The 18,373-nt window shown below is 35.2% G+C and overlaps 1 protein-coding gene across 1 annotated transcript in view; it reads right to left on the reverse strand.

Annotated features, from left to right (window-relative positions):
* Agps (alkyldihydroxyacetonephosphate synthase) overlaps nt 1-18,373 on the reverse strand; it is a 426,147-nt gene that overhangs the window by 98,706 nt on the left and 309,068 nt on the right. Inside the window, exon 13 of the mRNA XM_089248613.1 lies at nt 14,919-15,058. Coding sequence (XP_089104739.1) covers nt 14,919-15,058 — 140 coding nt within the window. The remainder of the gene's footprint in view (nt 1-14,918; nt 15,059-18,373) is intronic.

Below are 18,373 nucleotides of genomic sequence, written 5' to 3' on the forward strand. Positions count from 1 at the left end.
ACATTTTTCCAAGTTACTTCTCTACATTACTATCTCTGTTCATCTCTTCACAGTATTCAGTTTCTTCATTTAATTTATTGTTGTTTATATTCACTGTCTCTACAGGCATGGCATATTTTTTGCCCTGGAATTGATTTTGTACAACCGTTTATTTCATTTATACATGAAAAATACAAGTTTACTATCCTTAAACCTTTTGTTATTTTTTTTCTTATGACATTTTAAAGGATTAAAGCAAGCTTCCAGATATATTTCATACTTTGAGAAAAAAAGCTCTATGATGCTTAAACACACAGTAGATAAATGTTCAGAACTTGCTCCACTCCTCAATATTGATGTACGATGGGTCCAATGATGTAATGGGTAACAGATTTTACATTTTTGCATAACACTTTTTATGACAGTCAGATCCAGTTTTTTTTCCAACACTATAAATTTCAAGTGTCTTTTCTGACATTTTCCTTTATTTCCAAAATGATATAAAATATTTAGCTCAAATGGAAATTGTGTTATCATAAGAAAAATTTGCCAACCCTGGAGTAGGCTACTTTATGGAGCACATTCTCTGTCTTCAGCAAGATCATAATTGAGACTTGCATCATTGGATGGGGGGGGGGGGGCAGTTTAGTTCCAACACTTTTGTTTTAGTTTTCACAATGAAGCAGCAGCAGTGACTTTATCATCACCTGCTGGGATGATAAAGTCTTATAATTAAATAAGACACCAGCTGCCCTCTGAAGGACAAAGACCAGTGTGCCATAGTTCATATCTTCACAGAAGCTATTATTATTTTTTACAATCATCATCACAACAAGAAACATCACATCTTATATATCACCACTAGGCATTATATACATTAGGTTTTCAATTCTACTCTCTTCCATCTGCCTCAGCTACAACAATTAGGTTGTAGCTGATAATTTCATTCTTTGTGATTTAATGCCTCATATTCTGGCTTTTTATCAGCAATTTTAAATTATTTCTTGGGAAAAATATATAGAGGCTTGTTTGTGTTAAATATTATAATGTAGATTTTTTTTCACACAAGTATAACCATTTCATATTTATCATATACATTAAATATATGTTTATTAAAATATATGCTGTAAAAATCAAAGTAATTTAAAAAAAATTTAACACTGTTGTGGTAAAATAACTTTATAATTAATCATGTTAAAAAACTTCAAAAATTAATCTATATATATGATTAATATTATCTTGATTTATCAAATACAAAATAATTCTTTATGTAAAAATATATCAGATTGCAAAAGTTTGTCTTTGTTGCATCATAAGAAATATTTATAGATCAATTAAAAGTGAAATTAATTATTTGGAATTTTAACACTTCTAAGAATCTGAGCATGAAGGTTTAATTTGAAAAATTATTTTATTCACCCAAAACCTTTTTTTTCACCAACTCCCATTTGACACATTACATTAACATTTCTAATTATTTCATGAATTCATTTAATCCTAGAATTTTAAAATTTATTAATTGTTTTGAATTATTGCATTAACTACTCATGAAACTTAATTTAGTGAATACTGTAATAAATATATAAGCGTACATGAAAAATAAAACATAAATTTCTTTTTAACAAGCATGAATCATTATATTAAGTCAAAATGTACAAATATAATTAATGTAGTCATATAAGTACAATTGTGTTTTGTTACTCAAATGTATTAACTGTCAAAATAATGTTTACTTTTCTAGTCTTCAGGGCTCAGCACGGATCATGGCCTCAAAACTAGTGAAAATAGTGACCAAAATATTTAAAAAAGTGACCAAATAGTGACCAAAATGTTTAAAAAGTGACCCAATAGTGACCAAAATAATTTTAGAAAGAGACCAAATGGACAATGAATTTTGATTATTACCAAATTGAATGAATTGAAATTGAATTTAGTTTTCCCTAAACTTTGTATTTCAATGGAGCTCATCGAAATTGCTTTTTTTACATATAATAGTGTGAAATAAATCAAACTCGAATGCATTCTGCTAACCAGAAAAGTTTTGAATAACTTATCAAATTTATCAACAACTATGTGTGAGAGAGTAACATTACATCCTTTCTAAGTAACAGTAGTAATGCCTTCCCCCCCCCATAGGGGCTATTCAAGTATTACGTCATCATAGATGGGGGGGAGGGGGGTTTCCGATTTGCTGACTTTTGATGACAAGGGGGGAGGCTGAATAATGCTTACGTCATCAACCACCCTTTATGAAAATATGAGTTAGGATTCGGGGGGAGGGGCAGAGCTGATGACGAAATTTTGCTGACAAGGGGGGGGGGGTCAAAAATGGCTGAAAATTTGCTTATATAATACTTGAATGGCCCATATTGCTATCCACAACCCATCTTGCAATCAATTTAAGCAGGAAAAACTTCAAAACGGGAAAAAATTTTCACATTCAAAGAAGGAAAAAAAAATGAAATAACACAAAATTTGATGAGAGAATTGTCCCATCTACATTCTAGTGAATTTTTCATTATGTTATGCTATGAATGACAGTATACAAAATGTACTCAAACTTTTTTTAACTAGTATAAATTGATTTACATAATTAGGTTTGTATAATATCTTCCAACAAATTAAGAAATTTACTATAATGATTGATTTAAAAAAAAACTAAAATTACATTTTTAACAATATTATTTTAAATTATTAAATTAAAATATTACTTAAACTACTGAATTAAATAAATTATTTAAATTATTAAATTAACTAAATTATTTTAATTGTTAGGGGTCGTTCAAGTATTACGTCATCATCGATGGAGGGGGGGGGGGGTTTATGACTTGCTGACTTTTGATGACAAGGGGGGAGGGGGGTTTCGATAATGCTTACACCATCAACTACCCTTTATGAAAATATGAGTTAGGATTCAGAGGGGCAGAGCTGATGACGAAATTTTGCTGACAAGGGGGGGAGGGAGGGTGTCAAAAATTGCTAAAAATTTGCTTACGTAATACTTGAACGGCCCCTTATACGTTGAGGGAGGGCAATCCATCCTCCCCCCCCCCCAACGTCAATGGCAGAGCCTACTGATGTATACATGATGTATATCAATTGTCATCTGCTGCACCTCTAAGACCTTCAAGTCTATCTGCACCTATGGCTGGACTGGGAAGGGTGCGTGGGTCTACTCTTTTACAGGCGGAGGAGGTTCCAAAATAATACTGCCCTTGGGTGAGGGAGAAAACAAATCAGTTTTGAAATTGTTTGGTTTTTGAGAGAAAAATTTGTAAATATATATTTTCCTTTTTTTTTTTACACACAACATACACCCCTGCAAAAACAACATTTACTACTTTACCCAGAAACAATATAATTTTGCCCCCCCCCCTCCCGTAATTTTTAACAGAAAAAGACTCTGCGGTCTTCCCCGGTAAATTTCCCATGAACCATGTAAGCACCAACGTGGCGACTTTTTTCCGCGCCAACCAATCGCCGTTTTTGCGGCGGTCAATTCAAGATGGCTGACAAAGGGAACATAAAATTACAAAAAAATATATAATTTATAACATGAATCAACCAAATATGCGAAAATCGATAGAAATATATCGGGAAATACGGAAAATTAGGATAAAATGAACACAAAAATCGAATCAACGACATACGAGGTTTATAAATGCGGTTGATAGAGTTTATGGATGCTGCTGTCAGGGCTACCTATTTTAGCGCGAATATAGTCGCCACGTTAGCTCGGACTCCTCCCGTAATTTTCAAAGAACAAAAACAGTGAATTCGCCCCCACCCGGGGCACTCGATTTACCATGGCCGTAATACGATATTTTTTCTGGAGGGGAAATGTAATTTTACTGCCCCTTGACTGTGAAATTCGATAATTTTGCAAAGGAATTTATTTCCTTTTCTTAAATATACCATTCCATCAAAAATTCCATTCGAGGCATTGCCCCCCCCCCCCCAGTTTTGGATTTGATCACGGTATGTAGCAACCCGGGCCGCAAGTACGTACGAAAATTTACTATCGCCCGGGGCCGGTATCCATTTTTAATAACGGAAAAAAGAGTAAACTCTGCACCCTTCCTCGTTCAACACCCGTGGAACCAGACCCCGCCCTCTCCTATTGCGGTCATAACAGCGACTCGACACAAAAACGTTGTAATAACTTCCGAGGTCTGAAAAGGGGATTTTTTTACACAACACCGAGAATGGAGCGCAATATGTCGATATTAAGTCAACAATCAGCATCGTGAAGATGCTCTAAATTAAGTTACGACCAGAAGCGGATAAAGGTCAGTTGATGACGGCCCGGGCTTTAAAAAAAATTAATATTACGCCCCTTAAATTAGGAAAAAAGTATAAAATAGGGGCCAAAGGCACGGTCGGCCCACCGTTAAATCCGCCTCTATGTACGGCTCGCATGCACGTTAACTGAGTTTTCATCAGCCTGATGACCAATTTTCATCTGATTTGGTTAAACTAAACGTTGAATCCGAAGGTTTTTAACAACTGGCTGTTGCGAAGATATATTTTGGAAAGAGAAAATTCAACCGGAAAGTGAAAGGACGTGGGTTCGATTCCCAGCAGGGGCAGCTGAAATTTTCTCTCTTTCCAAAATATATCTTCGCAACAGCCAGTTGTTAAAAACCTTCGTATGGTAGCAGAGAGTGACGTCCTCCTTCCATAAACGTTGAATTGCAGGATTCTGTGATCTTATCATAAATAGTTCTCGTTTCGATCATATCTGGGGCTACGGTTTCTTGCTGAGATTTAAATCCAGTTAGAAAAATAGTACGAATTTTATTTCTAGATAGATCGCGATTTTCAGTCGGATGATATTTTATTTTATTGTAAGTAAATTCAAAATACTTGCGAGCTTCTTTAACGTTGGCCAGCTACAAGAGTATTCTCCAAAGCGTACTAATAATACGCTTAATACGTATTAATAGTACGCATCTTTAATATGCGCGCTTTGGTATTCTCCCGCTGCGCGTAAGTTAGTTTCTGCACGGGCTCTCTTTATAAACTCACTCAATGTAAATGAGCCTTTAAATCGTCATTTCAAATATTTAAAAAAATTAATGAAAGTAACGATAGAACAAACAACAAATGTAACTTGCTCGATGCTCCAAGAAAGGAATTCGGCCCTTAGGACTAAAACTTTTTAAAACAAATAAAATAAAGGATCAATTTTAAAATAAGATGAAAATGAAAGAACGAGTGGGGAAATAAGAAAGAATGGTAGTAGAGGAGGGGAAAAAATTCTTTGTTGTAAATACGCCTTTTACGCTATTTTTTTCCGACCGGCTTTTCCATAAAATGACGACTCTTAACTATAAGGAGCTTTCTTTCCAAGCGCCTTGAAATCAAGTTATGCTGACGTCACAAGGTATGCTCCCGGGAAGATAAAGACGCCTTCATATATATATAGGGGTTCCTTGTACGATCGTAGTTCAATGAAGGGAGGGAGAAAATTAGCGACCTTGAACCGGTAAAGTTCCTCCTTGAAGAAAAGAAAAACACTGACAGCCGAAAAGCGCGCGAGACCGAGGTTTTTTTGCTAAAAAAAGTGGAAAAAGTGACCTGGGCCCGAAAATAGGTAATAAAAGTGACCAGCTTCTAAAAAAGTGACTTTTAGGGGAAAAAGTGACCCGTGCCGAGCCCTGAGTCTTCTTAATATATTAATAGGATTAAATTTAAATAAAATTGAAAATTCATGCTGTGCATCCAAAAAAAGTGTTTAAAAAATTGTGTCAAAAATAAAAAAAATTTAAATGACTTTTTCCCTCTAAGGTTTACATTTTTTCTATTCATAATCTGCATTTTTTTGTGAGCATTTTAGTGGAAATTTCATTTGTATATATTGAAAATCTGCAAAGTTATGATATATTTTCACAAATAATATTGCTTGAATGGGGTTAGCCTAAGAGACGTCATTCGTGAGGTTAGAAAACATTTTTTTTCTCAAAAAGTTTTAGAGATATGTACATGAAACTTTGCATGGTCAACAAGCATGGTAGAAGCAATAAATAAAAAATAATAATTGGAATCTGAACGACCCAGTCTTATTTTGATGAATTTTGTGTTGCGAGCCAGAATAAACATATTAACGGTCAAAAAACCATTATTTTTTTTCTCCAGTATTTTACTTCATATATATAGGAGAAATTTAAAATAAAAGTTGTTTTGCTAACTGCTGTGCCTCTGGTCTAAAAATACGTTTGAAAAATTGTATTTTTTCTAACGAAAAATTCCACAAAAACAAAGTTTACATAATTTTTTTGCATGTAAATTTCAAATGTAAGTGTATGAATTATTTTTATTCATATTCTGTATGTTTTTGTGAACACTTTAGTGAACATTTCACTTGAATATATTGAAAATTGAAAAAGTTATGATTTATTTTCTCAAACAATGCCGCTTAAAAATTGAGTCTCGGAAAAGTCATCTGCATCAGTTTTTGATAAATTTAAACATTTTTTTTCTCAAAAAGTTTTAGAGATATGCAAATAATATTTCACACGGTTAATAAGGATGGTAAATGCAACAAATAAAAAAAAAATCATTGAAATCTGAGACTATGGGTGTCATGGCTGGGTGATTTGACATGGAATGACCCAAAAGCAAGTTTTTTAGTAAGGGAAAAAACAGCCTTAGAGGCCTTATACATGGACTGCGGTTGTCGCAAAGCTTAAAACTTCTTCCAGAAGCTTGTGTTAGATTTATAGTCAGCCTCTCTCTCTCATTTTTAGATATTTTCTTTTCCTTAATATTTGATTGATGACTACATTTTTGAATACATTTTTTATTTGTGTTCATACAATATAAACTACTACTATTAATATCTGTTTATACAGTATTAAGTAATACAGTTGCCTCCATAAACCAGCCGTGCAATAGTCTGGCCCGACCAGTAATGTGGCGTTTGCGGGCTGACTTCCTTAATGACAGGAGATAAAAACCTGTAACAGCCACTCCAGGGCCCAACTTTGAGAAGAGGAGCCATGGAGAAAGCAGAAATGATGGGACTCTTACAAGTTAGGTCAAAGATGTTTCATTAGTCAATGAATATATGTTTCAACTTCCAAGCCTCCAAAATTATAATACCCGGGGGCAAATCCATCCGCCCATGCGGAAATCATGCCTTGTTCGTATCTATGCACAGAAATTTGCAGCACATTTAATTTTTTTCAACTACCTTCCGGTAATTTTTGTACTTCATCATAACCCTAGTCTTATATGCGCCGGATCAGTGAGTCTACTGTATACTTTTTAAGATCTTTAAAGCGATGTCAAGTTAATACTGAAAATCTATATATGTATGCATTAGAAAAACAGCTGCAGATATATCACTGATTATTGTACTCTGGCACAAAACATGTGAAATCTCCAAAAATTTACATCCTCGAATTAATATTTTATGTACCAGCACAGGATACATATGTAGGCAGAGAAAGAGGAGCATGGAGACAACCACCCCCTTCCCCATTTCAGTGGAAAAAAATGTATTATTGACATAAAAGGTGGCAGGGTGAAGGTAGAATTTCGCGGCCCGCTCCCGTTCACTATACACGCTGCTTCGGTGATTCGCAACACCCCCTCCCGTTCGAGCAGTCTGCATTCACTTAAAGTCGGGTATTTTAAATTTTTACATGCCCCCAAGATTGTCAGACAATAGATTCGTTCAGCCCTGGTTTCCTCCCCAAACAGTAGCATAAAGTTACTTAATATATTGCATCAAAAGATCACTGTAGAAGATGCTGGGGTTCATTATCAATCAGGGCCGCAACTACTACTTTTGGTTAGCCTAGCCAGGACGAGCACACATTTTGGCACCACCTCATAATGTTGAAAGAGAGGTTAAAGAGTCAAATTCGCACCCCCGCTCCAGTCCAGCGCCTGGGGCACCAGACCAGTTGCACTTCCTTAATTGCGGCCAGACCTCATTCACACCTTCAACATTGAATTGATCAATCCTCATTACAATGAGTGTGCAGAACGCATTCTTAAATAAACTTATTGAGTGGAAAAAATTCTTAAATTAAGAATATTTTGATATAGGGGAAAAACACTGGGATTCTGAAAATAAGACTTAAAGGAAAAAACGCCTTAAGCAAGGACTTCTTAAGTTGTATGTTGATAGAGACGTCTTAACCAGAGTGGCCGGGAATGAAACTAGGATGGAGCAAGCGGGTCCGATTCCTTGGGGTCGAATTCATTCTGTAAGCACCCCTTACACACTGTAGCACCAAAACGTGTGCTTGCTCAGCTGACCAAGTATCTTGAGGTAGCCCTGGCCCAGGGGCTTATAAACAATCCCTACATTTCTAGCTACATTAAAGAAATTTAACGTATCGTGATTGACCAAAATGAGTCACCATCACTCATGGTGAAATTTTTGCTGGCCACGTTCAACAATTATTAATTGTGCAACATTTAATTGTGCTTGAATCTAACATCCACCGTTGGAGTAATAATAATAGTACTAGACTTACATGCCGAAAGTTGTGTATGCGATTCGGTCTGAAACCCATCCATTTACTGATTTACTAAAAAATGTTTCCTTTTTGTTTCTGATTTAATCAAATGCTGTTCACATGCTCGCAAAGCTGGGCCCAGCTATGATTCACCGATTCAATAAAAAAATTCATTTTTCATTAATGAACTATGACGTTCAATTTCGCCCAAAACTTTCATGATGTTGTGCTAGCTTTTTTGCTCACAGTAACCAATCACCAGCGTGCTAATGCTTCCGGTGTTACTAATAAAGGGATTGTCACAAAGTGGCCCGGGGCCCTGGATGAAACAAAGGGCATTATTGAATCTATCACAATTAAAATAGATTCTGAATGTTTTTCTTAAATTCAGGAAATTATTTCTTCCCCATTAGTTCAAAAATTTCCTCTGAAATTATTTCTTTAAATTGTGGTGATCTGATCCGAACTGAACTTGTGACGTTGACGTTCAAGTGCTGTTACGTTATTAGACACTAGCACCAGTATATTGTATAAATTGTAAGCTCGCTCTTATCTGGTTACTATTAACTGTTCACTCGCTAGCATGTAGTTGTTCCAATATTAATTAAAGTTACACTTTCGCGTTCTTCTGCCTGTGCATTCTCTGCAAGATCACAACAAAAAAAATTTTAATAATTTTCGTTTAGTGTGCTCATGTATTTTTATGCGGATGTAATTTTTCAGCACTTCTGTATATTTTGTAATTACTTATGACTTTTTCTGGATGCCAACTTTCTCTCTCTTGAAAACTAGTACAGTGAAACCTTGCTACAACGATACTCAATATAACAAAAAATCCCTCTATAACGATATTTTTTCAGATACTTGTTTGAAATTGTCTGTAGTCAAAGCTAGTTCGAGTACTCTTTAACCAGCTTTGCCTGTAGTCTAATGTAGTCTAAATTCCTCTCGATGCAACGATATCCTTTACTACGATAAATCTCTCTATAATGATTTTTCTCAAGATCTTTCAAAACCGATATTTTGCAATAATTTGCCCAAAACATTACAAAATATCTGTGCCAATCGATACAACAATATTTTATAATAATTTGCCCAAAATAGTTTTGAATTTGATTTTAACTCTGCAACTTATTTTTGTTCTTCTGAATGCATCTTATTACACCAGTATTTTGCACCACAGGATCACAGAGAGCGCTGAAGCAGTAATTGGTATTGCTACTTTCTGTGTATGTTGCGACAGTGAAATGCTGTAAACAACTTTATAGGAGTTAACTTATGGGCACTTAACTGAATTTTATTGATCAATTACAATTTTTTGCAGTGAATAAACACATAAAACCGCATTTTCTAGTGATAATAAAACTTGAAATTTAGAAAAGATGAGAAAAACGGTATAAATTTGATGATTTGCGATGATAATGTTGCCTTTCTATATAACTATATAATCCCTCTACGATATTTTTTCCTGGTCATTAGAGTATCGTTATATCAAGGTTTCACTGTATATAAAATAGTGTTTGAGAAGGATGAGGCAGGCACTCAAACTCGTCAAAGCCCATCATAAAGAGTTTTGATGGGCTGGGAGTAGGGCCATAACTAGGTACTTGATCAGCTGGGCCAAGCACAGATTTTAGCACCCCATTGTAATCTTCAAGGTGTTAGTGAATGAAATTTGAGCCAAAATTTGATGTGAAAAAAAAAATTTCATCAAAACTTATAGAATAAGTGGATCATATAGGTTTTAATCGAACTTTTTCTGGCTACGCCACTGTTAACATTATGAGTGCAAAACTGTTGCATAAACATTCCAGGATAAAAACAATATTGCATAGTTCTAGAAACCCATAAATATTTTTTTTTTCCACTGTTGTAATTTCTTTAGGGTTTTTCGTCCCACATATCTTGCAGTTTACACTAAACTATTATTTACATTTTTATTTTCAGTTAAAAAAGTTGTGTGAAAAATAAACATGAAAACAAAACATAAATAAATGAGGTTTTTATTGAAACTTTAACAAGTTTATTTGTATACTAATTTTTTTTTAATTGCACCTAAATGAGGAACAGAATAAACCGTCTTATTATATTTCACTCTCCCACTGACAAAACTGACAACTGACCTGGCTACGCCACTGTTAACAAGTCAAAACTTTTCTCTTAATGCAAATCTCTCTCATTTCATGTCATTCATTACATTTTTTCTCATAGTTGAACATGCAGTTATATAAATGTATTGAAATGTTTGCAATTTCACACTAAACTCAACAAACGATCCATAGTCCGGACTTTATTACAATAGGTATTTGCCCTGTGATTCGACACTAAAAATCTTTCAGAGTAAGAACGGGATTACAGAATATCACAATAGGTAATTGGCCTGTGATTTGACACTAAAAATCTTTCAGAGTAAGAACGGGATTACAGAATATCACAATAGGTAATTGGCCTGCGATTTGACACTAAAAATCCTTCAGAGTAAGAACGGGATTACACAATAAAAGTTTGATAAAAGGTTCTTTATAAAACTTGAAAAAAAAACAACCAATAAGCAGGGTTGGCAGGTTTTGAGAAAATGGCAGCTTTTAACAGTTTACCCATCATGCCAAAAACTTTCAAAAACCTCAAATAATGCTTTTGAATATAAAAATACCTGTTAGAAATACACACGTTAATAGCATTTAATATTTAAAAGGGCTATGTTGAACAAAAAATAATTACTCAAAATATGATTGTAAAATAATTTTCTACTCTTAACAGAATTATTTTGGACAATATATATGTTATACAGGGTGATTATAATTGAAGTTCCAATATACTCTGAGCAGTTTTTCTCAAAAACTGCTTATATGGATACAGTCAAATATTTAAGTCAATGAGATAATGGGAGAGAGATAATGAAAAAAATTGTTCAATTTTCGATTGCTAGGTGAAAAGGGTGCTTTTATTGAATTTTCCTTTCTCCCATGGTCATAGTGTGTGAGGAATTGGTCAAAGCCGGAACGGCCATGCTTGTTGTTGAGAGAGGAAAGTTTTTTATATTAATTTACTATGTATTCCTGCCATATACATTTTGTTGCCAAAGAAATCAGCTCACACCTTGATTCAATAAACTTCTTTTTCTCAAATCAGCAGGGCCATCTTTATCAGTAACTACCTAATTAGCTCTTTCCATACATGATTTATCATGCAGTATAGACAAAAACGTCCAAATGGATGTCATTTTCTTGGATTTCTTTAAAAATTTTGACAGGGTGCCCCACAATAAACTTCTACTTAAGCTCCAAAATAGGCTCTTGGCCTATGTGTTCAATTGCTTAAATGGGTGGAAGCCTGCCTTACCAACCGCAGTCAGTTTGTCTCCTTCAAGGGCCAGAACTCCCCATTTCTCCAAGTTGAGTCTGGCACCCCCAGTGTTTGGTTCTCTCGCCTTTATTGTTCTTGATTTATATTAACTCCTAATTTCCATCAATTGTCATATTAGACTCTTTGCAGATGATTGCGTCATCTACCACACAGTACACAAAGAATCTGACACCAAACATTTCTCCAAAATAACCTCAACATTGTCTCTGACTGGTGCTCATCCTGGCAACTACCCCTTAATTCTTCAAAAACAGTTTTTATGAAAATTACTAGCAAAAGACACTTCATCTCGTTTCTTCTTACACTATCAATAACTCGTTGATCACCGAAGTTTCTAATAATAAATATCTGGGTGTAATTATTTCTGCCGACTCCATTGGAATCTCCATGTTGATTACCTCTCTCATAAGTGTCCCCAAACAACTCTTTTTTCTTAGTTGGAACCTCAAAATCTCCACCCGTCACCTCAGATATCTCTGCTTCCAAACCTACATTTTTCCTGTGCTCTCATATGATGTGTGAAAATATGGGACCCTCATACTCTCTCCAATATAGACAAATTAGAATCTATTGAAAAAAAATCCACCCATTTCATTCTCAACTATTGGTCATCCTCTGCCTCCGTTACTGAACTCAAGTGCCAACTCGATATGCAACCGCTTTTTGCCCGCAGATGTATCTCTAGACTATCTTTCCTTTTTAAAATTCTCCACGGCCATTTTCAAATTGACACCTCACATTTTCTAATTCCAGCTTCATACTTTTCAAAAAGAATTAACCATTCACAAAAATTGAAACCCATCTTTGCATCCACAGATTGTTTCAAATCTTGCTTAGTTTCTTTTTCTCGTACAATAACCAACTGGAACCTCCCGCCAAACATTGATTGTACAACAGTATCAGATATTTTTTGCAACATCAATCGTCTAATGTCACCTCCGCATTCCCTTGTATAGGCCTCGGTCAACCAATATCGTATACATAAATAACTATTTTTTATAATTAAATAATAATTTTTTTTAAGACTTTCAAAAAGAGCCTTATGCTATGTCACTTGCTTTGGACTCCTTTTTAGGATTTCTAGGAAATGGGAAATTGCAGTGTTCGTGGGACAGATTCATTGCTCGCACACTGCTAGATTCCCACATTCTACACTTCTTTCTAATCTCATTTTATGTGGGAGACAGAAATCTCCTTATTTCTCTCCTCCTCAGATGAGATACTACCCATAAACTCTTGTTGGTGCGTGCAAAAGAGATCAATCACTTCATCTACCGTCACTTCCTAGATATTTTTCACCACTAGTTCTTGAATGTCATCCTCGTACAGACACAGGGCCGCAACTGGGGGGGGGGGGGGGTGGAGCCCAAGGGGGCACCAATTTCATTCTGAAACCTCTCCTTCATCAACATTACAAGGAGGCCTCAAAATATGTGCTTGCCCCGGGTGATCATGCATCTAGTTGCAGCCCTGCTTGTGCACCCTCAGTCCATGGTCTTCCTCAAGCACACAATTTCTTCGACAAGAAGTGTCATGAGTATCAAGACAGTTCATGAGCTAACCCTTCAAAGTCATGTTCAATAATTCAAATCAGCCCATGGTTTTATTCAAGTAGAATTTTAAAAAACCTTCAAGCGCATATATGCATAGCTGTAATGCGATAGTTATATAGTTTTGTATTGTAAATATTCACACTCGCACGTGCTAATTTTTCGAGTGAGGCAGGTTTACCGGAGACTTTAAGAGAGAATATTATCTGCAATTCAATAACATGTGTGTGGGCGAAAGCAAAAACTCATCAGCTCAGTTGTGATAACGTGAAAATAAATTAACAAAGCGCAAGATATTTGTTCGTAATGCGAACCATTTATTCGTTAACAGTCAGAATTTGTCCAAAATTTTTGCTCGTTAACTGAAGTTTCACTGTATAGAGAGCTCTGTATTCCTTTTTCCGCTTTGCCACTTTCTATCGTGCGTTGTATGAAATACCCTTTGGTAGTATAAAACCAAAGAGGTTAATACAGGTTATTATGCTAATTTTGAAAGCGCAAAAAAAAAAACACTCATGCGGCTAAAAAAATATTTTCTTTTGAATCAATTACTTTTCAAATATGTTGTATTTTTTAAGTTAGGATATACTTGAATAAAAAAATATGCATATTTTATAAATTTATCATAGAAATTTATACACCTTTTAAATTAGAGTATAATAATTCAGGCATCTGTCCAAACCTTTTTTGTAGGGTCTAGTTTATGTGAAAATTTCACTTTTTTTTTGTGAAAAGGATCATTAGTTTTGTGAAAAATAAGTAATTTTGCAGGAAGCAAAGTAATCTAGTTAATCTACACAAAAGAAATTAAATTCCAAATTTATGATTTCATTAATTTTTATTTTGTGAAGGGTTCGTTTTTTAGATCCAGAATTTTGTGAAGGCTCCAGAAAATGAGCCCCCATTTTGGCTGGGGGCAGACCCCTGATATATGAAGAAGAGTATGAATTTTCCTAATTGCAACCATCATGCCGATGGCAGCCACTAAACTAAGATGATTTTTAACGTTGTTAGGACACTGCTTAAGCTCACTACGCAAACTATTTACGTAAATGTTACATTGATGGAGCATTATTTTTCTTCTACTGCATAAAGATAATGTGAAAAATAATTTGATAAACAAAAATAAAAGTTTTCAATCCAGGGCAATACTTCAATAACTGTAAATAGTAGATGCGCTCAGGACTGGAACTAGAGGGGGGGGGGGGATAGAGAGGGTGATTGCCCCAGACAGAAAAATTTAGAGGGATGCAAATTTTAAGGGGAAACATACAACACCATTATTTAAAAGTATGGAGTTTTAAATTGGTGGGGGTGGCAAAAATCCTAGTGTACATGGCCCTGCATGTACCTGACTACATATCATCACTGATAGATGACAGTATATTTTTGGAAATCTGCAACCCCCCCCCCCCCTAAAAAATATCCGACCACGAGCTGCCACTGATGAGACACTGACACACTTGACTGCATATAGGAACTTAACCTATAAATGCAGGAGATAAAATTTTTTCAATATAAATAACACAATTTTTTAAAAACAACTCACCTCTTTGGTACCTTCTAATAACAAAGTTGCCACACACATTTTATGAACATCAAAACCTTTAAACTGTGTTATGTATATTTTTTTCATTTGATCAAGAAAAGATTCATAAATTGATGTGGCTTCTGGTTTAAGAGCATGCCCTATAAAAAAAAAAAAGATTTGTCATGGCTTATTCATGACAAACATAGTAGAACAAAGTTTCACATATAATAAAAAAATGTAATGATCTTTAAAAATTCTTTAGTTTGTGCATGCCTAATTTTAACAGCATATAATAATACAGTCGAATCCTGTTATAACGAACTCCAAAAGACCAGAGAAATCACTTTGTTATAATGAAATTTCGTTATAAAGAAATTCCAGGTGTTTGTATTTTTCCTATGTGAACTTAGTTAGAGGATTAGAAAAGTGTGTTTGTTAAAATGAAATTTTCGCTATAACGGTATTCGTTAAAACAGGATTCGACTGCAGTTCATTTTGAAGGTAAAAAATAACTAAAAAAAAGTTATAAAAAAAATCCTGTGCCCTCCCTTTTATGTATCCCAGGTGGCATGGTGGTAATATGTTTGTGTACCACCGTGAAGGTTGCCATCAGATCCCAGATTCAAACCAAGGGCAGAATATAGATAAAATATTTTCCCTGACAAGTTTGAGGCAACCACCGATTTCTGACCAAATTTCATTTCCAACCAAACTTGCAAATGGCATTAAATTGTGTTCAGCAATATTGCCAGAGCTTGGTGTGTGGTATAAGTGGTACCAGGACTGCAGCCTGCCATCTAGGAGACCTTGGGCCAGATATTTTCTTGAGGACCCTTAAGAAGGAAAAAATTATGCAAAATACAAGTACATTGTTTGTGAGGCCCTCATTTGGCTTTGGGCTGCAGTGTCCCCAATTATGGCCCAGAGTGAAACACAATAGATGTGTGTATTTTCTATAGGAATTTTAAGTTGAAAGGCAATAATTGAGGTTTTTGACATGACAGTTTAAACCATAGTTTCCCATAAATTTTGTTCCACTCTATGCACCCTTCTTCAGCAGTTTTTTTCTCTCATTGCAACGTATTATAGGCTCTCTCTGTTGCATTTCCCGATTCATTATCAAGTTAAATCCAATGTGTTCACGGACCAGATAACAAGAATGAAAAATACTCTACATTGGTTAAATAATAAACATTTTATTCTGTCAACTATTAAAATTTTATTAAAACATTTTTACAAACAATTATCACAGTTACATTTCTCTCTCAATGCATTGTATTAAAACAATAAAATTGAACGCTTTCACTGCATTTTCCAGAACTTGTACATTAATTCACATCGTCCATGAAACATTTCAAGGTGTCAAGCGTTGGCCTTTACACAATATGGTTGAAGAAAACCCTGGAGCCAGGTTCTCACCGGTCCGCAGCCTGCGTTGCCTGTTGTGGTTATCTACCAGCCATTGAATAGGAGATGGGCGGAGGCAGACGTCGGGAGAGGCCCTGGGCAGCCATTCTGGCTGCCAACCAATCCATGAAACCAAGTCGACGTCTCATAGACACATGAAAGCTGGTGATGAGTCGTACGAGGTGCTGAAGCACACCTTTCCACATTTAATGCATTGTTATGATTGAGACGAAATGGCATACGCCTCAAGCAAGTGGGACGCCCTAGTAATAAAGTAACTGTTTCGAACAAACAGGAATCAGGCAGAAGTGAGCATCTCACTATGCATCTGGTATTTATAAGAGAACGTTCCCGTAATGCCGCATGACAAAACCAATCACAAGGTCGAAGGTGCGGTACTGAACTTTACATCTGATTTACATATTTTCACGAGAGAGAGAAATAATATTTAACAAAAATATATCAAAATCTGGCTATGTAATGGCAATGTAAAATAAATATGGCAGCCAATCTGCAACACATGATCTTGTCGATCGATCCCAGAAACAAAATAAGGTGAAACAAATGAAAAATCGATATAAATGACTCTAGTTTGTTTCAGGTTAACTTTGCAGTGAAGAGAAAGGTACAGAGTGTATTCCTTCGAATCAAAATATAGTTCCCATACATCGAAGGTTTATGATGATCATTTATATAGAATATTTCAAATTTTTTTATGATTTTGGAAAAGATACTAAAAAAATACCGTTTTGAACCAATGTATATTCATTTAAAATTTTTAAATTAGAAAAATATTGGTTACCATTATCAAAAATCTATGGCGAGCTCAACAACATTTTGGCGCGATTTCCAAGAAATTTTCCCCGCCAATATTACTATCGTGCTTTTTTTTTTATTGCACAGTTATATATATTATATCGTCATTTTGTTGAATTTTCCGATACAATTTTTCATTCAGTTTTGCATGTACAGGGTTCATACAAAATTTTCAAAATGAAAAGTAAGGAGTTTTTAAGGACTTTTTAAGGAGTTTCAAGCAGTTTTTAAGGAGTCATGGCAAACTTCATAACTTACAAGTCTTACAGCGGAAAAAGGGGTGGGGCACATATGCAAATTTATTTTGAATTTGCAAACATATTTGCCCTCTTCTCAAAAATATGGATGTAGAAGTGGTTCAAAAATTACAAGTTTTGATTTAGAGAGAGAGAGTTGCGGTAGTATATAGTATTAAAATGATTTAAAGAAATCGGAAGTGATGTACTGAGTTTGCAATAAATTTTGCTTTTATCTTGCTTGAGCTGTGGTGACTTCTGCCAGAGACAGATACAAATACAACGCCACAACAGGCAAAAGTCCAACGAGGTGGCTGAGAAAAAGATGGCCATAAAAATCTCCCCCCGGAAATCACTCACAAAAAATCTGGGAATGTGCCGCGGGCCGCTCAATCGAAGTAAGAATTTACCACGAGCCACTTAATTCATCTGTAAGTGTACCGGTGCCACTTGAGGCAGGCCACATTTAGGCGATGTGTTGAGCACATGTATGCTTTAAAATAAGGGGCTGTTCAAGTATTACGTCAGCAAATTTTTAGCAATTTTTGACTCACCCCTCGTCAGAAAAAGTCAGCAAAACTCTCACCCTCCCCCTGTCAGCGCTCTGCCCCCTTCTTCCTAAAGCTTATTGGCAAAATCTGAATTGGGGGCTTTCCCCCAGATGATCAAAAATTTATTTTTTTAATCCACAAAATATTTTTTAAAAGAATTGTAAAAATATTTTTTACAATTTCAAAACAAAATATCTTTTATTACAATCAATTTTTGTTAATTTCAATGCTATTTGAAGGCTAAGAACCCAAAATTACTTAAGAAATTCATTGCGACCCTACCTCTCTAAGCCCTTGGTAACCCTTGACCCGAGGTAAACATTCGGCCTGTGCGGACCAAATGTGGCCCTGGCGTTATGATGTGGCCTGTCCCTAAATCTATTTTTGTAACAATGAATAAGTGACACATTTACAGATCGCTTAAGTGACTTGTGGCACAATTCCAGACCATTTAAGCGATCTG

This window comes from Pholcus phalangioides, unplaced genomic scaffold, assembly GCF_987345545.1.
Source record: "Pholcus phalangioides strain wild (caught in Gottingen) unplaced genomic scaffold, Ppha-v1.0 ptg000020l_1, whole genome shotgun sequence".
Lineage (NCBI taxonomy): Eukaryota > Metazoa > Arthropoda > Arachnida > Araneae > Pholcidae > Pholcus > Pholcus phalangioides.